This window comes from Saccoglossus kowalevskii, chromosome 3 (genome assembly GCF_978046115.1).
Source record: "Saccoglossus kowalevskii chromosome 3, keSacKowa6.1, whole genome shotgun sequence".
NCBI lineage: Eukaryota > Metazoa > Hemichordata > Enteropneusta > Harrimaniidae > Saccoglossus > Saccoglossus kowalevskii.
This window is the reverse complement of record NC_140643.1, coordinates 7,685,737-7,694,977: the sequence shown is the minus strand read 5'-3', so window position 1 is coordinate 7,694,977 and position 9,241 is coordinate 7,685,737. Positions and strand designations below refer to the sequence as shown.

At 36.9% G+C, this 9,241-nt stretch overlaps 1 protein-coding gene across 1 annotated transcript in view; it reads left to right on the top strand.

Moving 5' to 3' along the window:
- Positions 1–1,252: 1,252 nt before the first annotated feature.
- LOC100366527 (protein SSUH2 homolog) overlaps positions 1,253–9,241 on the top strand; it is a 31,886-nt gene continuing 23,897 nt past the window's right edge. Inside the window, exons 1-3 of the mRNA XM_085496717.1 lie at positions 1,253–1,320; positions 2,012–2,403; positions 7,986–8,159. Coding sequence (XP_085352843.1) covers positions 2,220–2,403; positions 7,986–8,159 — 358 coding nt within the window. The 5' untranslated portion in view covers positions 1,253–1,320; positions 2,012–2,219. The remainder of the gene's footprint in view (positions 1,321–2,011; positions 2,404–7,985; positions 8,160–9,241) is intronic.

Here is a 9,241-nt window from a genome sequence, read left to right as displayed (position 1 = left end):
TATCACCCGTAGCACGTAACTATCAAAGTCCGAGGACAATTTCTGAGAACAGAGCATTTAGTGTAAACAAAGTCCTGCAATGGAGCATTTTCTCATTGGTCAAGAAACACTGGGTGGGTATAACTGCAGTGTAAAATATACAAGTTGTTATTGGTTTGTGATACACTAATTTATCGCTCATAATTTAGACACAAGTTATTTTAATGGGTAATGGGTTTTGTAGAGAAACAATCTTTGAAACTTTGCAAATAATCTATATTATAACTATACGTACTGTTCACTGCGCAAAATATTGAGACATAAATTGCAAATTTCGTTTTTTTGAAAAACAATTGTATATTTTATTTCACCATAAAGTAAACACAAAAGGGTACTTGCTTAATACATAGTGCTTTGTCATTATGGTGTGGAACATGATAAATAGCTCAAAAAGAGCTTGTCACAGTGTAAGGCCTGCTTATCGCAATTGAGAGGGCCACCCACAGAACTCACACCGCACAGGGGGTTCTTTCACTACTAGATTGGGGTAGACAAGACAATAGTACTGGAAATGAAATACATATATACGTAAATATAGAGTTAAAGCTCCTGGCTTTAATACCTCTGAAAATAATTACAAGAAATAAAGCACAGAAAATACACTGAATACAGTCACTAAAATAGGGAATTGCTTAGGGAAGTGTGCATTGGTGATAACTCACAGTTCCAGGATGTATTATTGAACGACAGTCAATAGCTTCTTCAACACAACAATGGAGAAAAACAGAAGTCTTGCTTGCAGAGGAACGCTGGTATTCTGGAGGGCACCGCTGAAAGCAGGAGATCGCAGAGCAGTTCATACAAGTCTCACAGAATGATGGTTGTAGCCTGTAATATCGTATCGTAGCAGAACACACAGGAAAGCAAGTTGAAGTGACGGACACCAAGTTGAAATGATCGACCCAAACTGTCTTTAGTCTGTCCACGGTTTTTTAGTAACCGTGGTCTGTCCAATTTATAGGCATGATTCAGTGTCACCACCTTGGTTTCCACATGAGCCAATCAGAATGTAATCTTGCTAGCAGCTGTGTCACGTAGGCAACTCAGTAGATCATAAACACCCGTTGTTATTCAAATAACAACACACCTGGTAGATTCCAATTCTCCTTCCAAAGTTGTAAACACCCTTTGTTATGTAAATTACAAGCACACCTGGTAGAACCCACTGTCCTCCCAGAGTTGAAAACAAGTATGACCTGTCAATCACCTTTATGACAGTTATCACAATGCGCACAGTTTCTTCCTATGATTTCATGCACACTTCCATTTGCAGGGTTTGAGGTAATATGACAAAAACCTGAAATAAATGATGCTGACAGAGCTAGTAAAACATCATGTCTCTACCCTAATTATAAACTAGTCAAATTATCAGAAATATTCTTACAAATATTCAAATGTAATGTATATAAGAATACTTAAAACTGATCATAAATATGTCATAAAAGTCAAGAGAGTGACAATTGTTACATAAGTCAATACTAGGTTATTTATTACAGAGATACTTTTTAAGACCTTGTTAAAATGTGTATCGAGAGGTAATATTTTTAATGACACTGGCAATGAGTTCCAGAATAAGGTACTACTATAAATTACACTGTGTTGACTTTGAGTTAAACGTTTCCATTCTACAAAAAAGTTTGCGTTTTCTACAGATCTTGTACTGTGCGAGTGCTGAATTGGGTCAAAATAATCTAGCACACATCTCGCATGATTATTATTTTTAAGATCAAAAATTAACATTCCTGTTTGTAATATACAAAGATCATATATATTTAATATACCTATGTTTTTAAAGAGTGGTTTGGAATGATCATAAAAGTTTGACCAATTAATTTGCATCATTTGCGAAAAGGTACCATGCAGCGTAGCCAAGGAAGTCTGATAATTCATTACTCTGACGCACAAATCGCCCCTTGTGACATCGCCATTTGTGTGTGTCTCCTTTCTGACTGTAAGAACAATTATTTTCCAGTTTCAACATCGTCTGCTTCTCAACTTTCACCTTCGTCTGCTGGTTCTGGGTTCTGCGCATGTTTTGTACGCATTCACACCCATATCGGAACTTGTCGACTCGTTAGTCAAAACTTGGCATTCTACGTGTCTGTTGTCGCATATACGTCGATTTAGCAGCGGGAATCCAATAGAAGCACATATAGTGCTGGTTTGTAGCCCAGCTAGTGATGTCGGACGAAGAGCAACAAAACATCGAAATTGTGTTGGAGGACGTTCTGGACGATATAGCGTTACATGTATCTTCTAGTAAGTCCAGTTCGTCATCTTCGTCATCGTCTTCCAGCAGTTCAGATTCCGACTCAAGCTCGAAAGGTGGTGAGAAAAAGTCGAAAAAGAAAAAACACAAGATAGGTAAGTGAATTAATTATAAATAGTCCAGAAAGGAAAAAGAAATCAGAATGAGCGCTGTGCTTGGAGTACAGATGTTTGTTTGAATTGCTCAGTTATAATGAATAACAATTCCTTGGGTTTCCCTGACCTAACACTCCGCCCCCCCCCCCCCGATGTAATTGTATATGCTCCCGCAGATAACTATACGTGTCCGTAAGGTCGCGCGTTTAGTGCGAGGCTGGTAAGCAGATCTCGCCCTTCCATGTACAATTTCGTGCCGTGCCTCAGACTTCATATTAAGTTTGGCCTGTAACACGGAACAAATTGAATACAAGCTAAATGATTGATTACATGATTGTTTTTACAGCGGCCACTTATGAATTGTGCAGCCACAAACGTACATATCAACGGCGAACTGTTGTCTCTTTGCATATGAGGCCAGTTTGACCTCCAACCATATGAGGCCAGTTTGACCTCCAACCATATGAGGCCAGTTTGACCTCCAACCATATGAGGCCAGTTTGACCTCCAACCATATGACGCCAGTTTGACCTCCAACCATATGAGGCCAGTTTGACCTCCAACCATATATATTATGCCTTCAGACAGGCAAGCCTGATGATTGATTACGTGATAGTTTTACAGTCATAGGATGTTCATGATTATGTGATAGTTTTACAGTCATAGGATGTTCATGATTATGTACATAAACATATGGGCTGTAGTCACTGGGTAATATTGTACATTATTCTTGTTTAAAATTCCAGCCGACACGGATCTAGAAGCCGTACCTACACACGAATTAGTGACGTCACAAAATACATGACCTTCAATCAGCGGCGTTTCCTCGGTATATACGAATTGGTATATACAAATTACAATAAAGATACTTAAGACATTACACATAAGGTAAAACAAATCACGTGACAATATAATGATAATAACGGTAATAAATCCTAGCTTAACAGTTGAACAGAACGCTCATATAGTCAGTCGAGTGACTCATAGGGTCACGCACTGTGTTGCAAAATGGCCGTGTGGTTGAAATTGGGTCATGGCGTGACGGGTGAGGAAGACGTCATCATTCAACACTCAAAATCACAATAAAATGGGAAGTGGTTGCATATTACGACGTAGCCAACATGGGAAATAAAAAAACGCCCAATACAAACGACACAGGTTCAAATCACACTAGATACACACTCACCAGAACCGAAGCAATCAGAAACCAGCAATCGTTTTGGCTTTTCCGTTCAAATGAACACCACTTAATGACCAACGTCGTGGCGTGGTACACAAGCGTGCCATCAAAATAAAACAAAATTAGCTTGAAAAGACAGTGGGTTCGAGTCCCGCTCAGAGCTACCGTAAAAACGTAAATCAAATAAACTGAAATCTCTCAAACCATAAACAAGTAAACAAAGAACGTCGCGAAAAAATAATAAACCTCACAAAACTCCACCATACAAAACTGAATGAATAAATAATAAAATAACTTGCGTCTTAAACTAGACGACGTGCAATTTGTTCAACAGTTTCAAGATTGTGACAAGAGATAAACAAGACCCAAGTCAAGGTAAGTTTTGTTAAAGTGTCGATGGCGTTCCCTATATTACGAAAACAATTCAGGCTACAGACGAATATCTTCTGTGGTGTTGTGGAATTTATACTGTGTCTGCGGAATTGTTGATTGAGGGTTCGAAGCCAGCAGTTAACATTTTGTTAGAAAGTTTCACAATTAAATCAAATATCCAATGATACAAGTATATTTATTTCATTATTTTAACAACTTGCAATGGTGGAAGTTGGTCAAACACGAGTTCTTACACCTAAATAAGTATCAAATATTTATCCACACATTTATTCTCTCAATTTAACAACTTTGTAGAGGTGGAAATTAATTAAACAACAGGTATTTACTCACAAATATAATGGTCAATATTTGTCCATACATTCATTCTGTCAATTTAAGAACTTGTAATTGTTGGAATTAATCAAGTGAGAGTTGTCTACACCAAAATAAGTTTCAAATATTTGTCCACACATTTAGTCTCTCAATTTAACAACTTGTAATGGTGTAAAATAATTAAACAAGAGCTGTCTACACCAAAATAAGTCTAAAATATTTGTCCATACATTTATTCTCTCAATTTAACAACTTGTAATTGTGAGAATTAATCAAACGAGAGCTGTCTACATCAAACTAAGTATTAAATATTTGTTGAGACATTTATTCTCTCAATTTAACAACTTGTAATGGTGTAAAATAATTAAACGAGAGTTGTCTACTCAGTCTGTCTACACACAAAATTAATCTCAAATATTTGTCCACACATTTATTGTCACAATTTAACCACTTGTTAATAGTGGAAATTACTTAAACGAGACTTGTTTAATCAGTTGACATCAATGCAACTTACCCGCAGACTGTGCACAACAGAGTATCATTATTGAGCAATTATAAACAGGAACATGTCTTGGCATTAGGGTTAGGGTCGGGTCAGGTATGGGCAACGGAATTATTAACAGGAACGTGTCTTGGCATTAGGGTTAGGGTCGGGTCATGTATGGGCAATGCAAATGGCAAACACCCAATTGGCAAGATGTACACTAACGGGTTATGGCATGCATATAGTTTACACGAGTAAAAACACAACATTGGCAATTTTTTGGACAATTGTAACTCAATAATAGAAATATGTTGTATTTCTATATATATACACACTATATAGTCTTATCAAATGCAAACACATCCAGTCAATCAATTGTGGTCTTGTGGTTCAGTTGTCTACACAGTGATCAGGAGGACCTGGGTTCAATTCCCATGCCTGCCTTTTATTTTTCGCAAACACTAATTAGCAATAAAGCTTAATATGAAAACAGATCATTCATTTGCATGTCTACCCGTATGGTTCAGTGGATATGAACAATGTAGGCAATGTGAGAAATTGCTGGTTTGAATCCAGTACGGTTAGTACGATTTTTGAATGCTAGTGAAAACATTGACACTCCTACAAGACAAGATATGAAAGAAAAAAAACATAAACAGCAACTTCTGTATATCAAGAACTCAAATCAGAAAAACAGAACACAAGAAACTACCTCACATGGAAGCCAGTCGAAGTATGAACACAGTTGACAGCTGCAGGTCATGTGCAACAACAGACGCGAGGATCAATGCTGCTCTCCAAATGGGTCCCTTCTTTTGTATTGACCCCCTAGGGATTGCTAATCCCCCTTTCTAACTCTTCCCCCAAAAATAATATATCGCCCCTTTTAGAATGTATTGACCCACAAATTAATGAATATTCATGAGCACAGAAACTGCTACGTCATGAATAAATTAGCATAATTAAAAAACAATTGCATTAAGTGTAGGTACTCCTTCTGGAGTCCTGCCGTCATTTCAGTTGAACAAAATATTGTATTTACAATCCAGAATATTCTAAACCAGAAGTTATGACCATGATCTTTTGGAAACAAACATGCCATAATTTAGCAATGCAACCGTTTGGTACCAAAGACAGTCTGGTAAAACAAAAACACAAACCTGGTACATAGATACAGACCTGATTAGTTTTTGGTTGAAATTTGTGCTTGTCACAGTGTAAGGCCTGCTTATCGCAATTGAGAGGGCCACCCACATAACTCACACTAGACAGGTTTTTTTTTTCACTGCTAGAATGGGGTAGACAAAACATTAGTACTGGAAATGAAATACACATACACCAAAATATCGAGTTAAAGCTCCTGGCTTTAATATCTCTCAAAATAATTACAAGAAATAAAGCACAGCAAAATACAATGAATAAATTCACTAAAATAGGGAATTGCTTAGGGAAGTGTGCATTGGTGATAACTCAGTTCCAGGATGTATTATTGAACGACAGTCAATGGCTTCTTCAACACAACAATGGAGAAAAACAGAAGTCTTGCTTGCAGAGGAACGCTGGTATTCTGGAGGGCACCGCTGAAAGCAGGAGATCGCAGAGCAGTTCATACAAGTCTCACAGAATGATGGTTGTAGCCTGTAATATCGTATCGTAGCAGAACACACAGGAAAGCAAGTTGAAGTGACGGACACCAAGTTGAAATGATCGACCCAAACTGTCTTTAGTCTGTCCACGGTTTTTTAGTAACCGTGGTCTGTCCAATTTATAGGCATGATTCAGTGTCACCACCTTGGTTTCCACATGAGCCAATCAGAATGTAATCTTGCTAGCAGCTGTGTCACGTAGGCAACTCAGTAGATCATAAACACCCGTTGTTATTCAAATAACAACACACCTGGTAGATTCCAATTCTCCTTTCAAAGTTGTAAACACCCTTTGTTATGTAAATTACAAGCACACCTGGTAGAACACACTGACCTTCCAGAGTTGAAACAAGTATGACCTGTCAATCACCTTTATGACAGTTATCACAATGCGCACAGTTTCTTCCCATGATTCCATGCACACTTCCATTTGAAGGGTTTGTGGTAATATAACAAAACATAAAATAAAGGATGCTGACAGTGCATATTGACGATCTGCATTTTAATCACCCAATTTTAAGCATTTTCACTTGTTTCTCAATTACCATTCAACAGATTTTAATGAAACTTAGTACATAGATGCTCTGGGATAAAGTGCAGACCTGCTTAGTTTTTGATTGCAATCTGTGCATATTGATTACCTAATTTGCCAATTCTTAGCTTTTTGACCAATATCTTAAACACTCTTCAGAATTCAATGAAACTTGGCACATATTTGCTCTGGGATAAACCATATACATGTTTAGTTTAGGGTTAAATTTTGTGCTTACTAACTAACTTGCATAAATTACTTATAAGATACAATGTATCTTGACAACCACCATTTCAATGAAACTTGATCCATAGTTGCTTTTGGATAATACACAGATCTGATTATACTTCAGGTTTGAAATGTTTATTTCATATTTATTACCTACTTTTTAAAAATGGGATCATGTGATTTAATTAATATGCATAACTGTAAATACTGTAAGCACTGCTGCAGATAGTGACTCGCAACAAGTGCTATCATGAAGGCATCAGACAAGAGATATAATTAACATATCAGATGACCATTTAAGGTCATATGACCTCATTAATATGTATAACCATAATATCTCGGGCACTGTTGCAGTCAGGGATATACATTCAGTGCTATATTGAAGGCATCAAACAAGAGTTATGACTAATTATCAGATGACTATTTGTCAGTTTTTCTGGGCATTGCTTACGTTGCTCTAGTAGCTTTGTCTGCTAAACATTGTCTTGTTTCATGGAACTTTTCATTTGATTGTGAAGTTATATATGTCTTTACACAACTTATGTTCTGTTTTGTTCTTGGAATTGATTCAACTCTCCTTCTCGTTGTTCCTTTTTTGAAAATCATGTCTTTATCATGGAGTTTCCATTTGTTGTAGTACTCAAGATAATTTATTTTGTGCTTTTTTGCAAAACCAATTAAAATCAATCTTCATTCATTCAACATAACTACTTTAACCTAGTATGATTTTCTACATGTAGTATTAATTACAGATTAAGTTACTGAATTACACATCATATATGTAATACCTCCTTTCATACAAAACAGGTCGCTGGAAACCTGGAAAAGGAGATCAGCCATATCATTGGGATGATGGTCTAGACTCAGACCCTGAAGACGATCCCAACAGAGCTCCCCCTCAAGTAGCAATTCCTCCTAATGTTGACAGCATGGTAGGGTATCAACCAGTGCAGGGATATGATAACATTGGATTTGGTGGAGGTGAGTTTGAAATATGTGTGAAGGTAGACTTTTTAAATCCATTCAAACCTACAATGCAGATTTCCACGAATGAGGTTATATACATTTGATAGGTTTTCATTATAGTTTTTTTTACTAATTTTGTTTTGCCAAGTGACAGTTTTGACACTGAATGTTAATGTTTCTCTTTTTTTTTTATTCAAATTGAGAGTGCAAGTACTCACAGTAAGTATACAGTACAGTTCTCGCAAAAGCTTTGGCTTTTATGGCTTCATTGTCGCCTAAGCATCGCATCATTGTGGCATCAGCTTCGCGTCATTGAAAATTGAAGCTGTGTTCGCCTTGCTTATTTTGTGGCCTCAGCTTCGCTGTCTCATGACATCAGCTTCAAAGTATTGTGACATGAATATGACCTTATTATTTTCACACAGAAAGCCAGTAGCGAAAAACACATGTACAGAAGTTCGATATGTAATCGATTTGAAATAATATGATCAAGAGTAAAATGACATTTTAAAAAGTTATCTTGTTTAATTATTTTAGTTTTGAGAGTATCGGCAAGGTGACGAGTGTCATATTGACTGCAAGGAAAATCTTGATAAATTTTAATCACTCGATGCAATCGTCGTTCGGGTGCAACACAATTTGCTTTATACGAAATGAAACTGTTCTTGTTATGAAATTACCTTATTTTAAAAGAACAGATTCAGATTTCTCATTTTGGTGGTATTTTTCTGTGTTTCGCTTAGTTTTAGCCGAGTCCGATCCCATGCCCGGACCACTGATACATTCAAAACACACGTACGCCACCTGGTGCGTCGGCTTGTCGCCAGTCATCTTGATGCAAAGTTCCAAAACAAGTGCGTACATTTCCAATTATAATTGGATGCTTGTGGTGGCATTGTCTGGTAAAATTTGACATTCAATTTTCAACATTAAGCTACGATCAGTGTCCTGAGCTCAATCTATACGTACTTTAAAAGTATTCTCACGAAAAATATTTTCGAACAAAAATCTCACGAAAAATATTTTCGAACAAAAACGAGCCACATGCACTGTAAAAATCGAATAGTGCTTGACATGTAGAAATAATTTAACGTGTC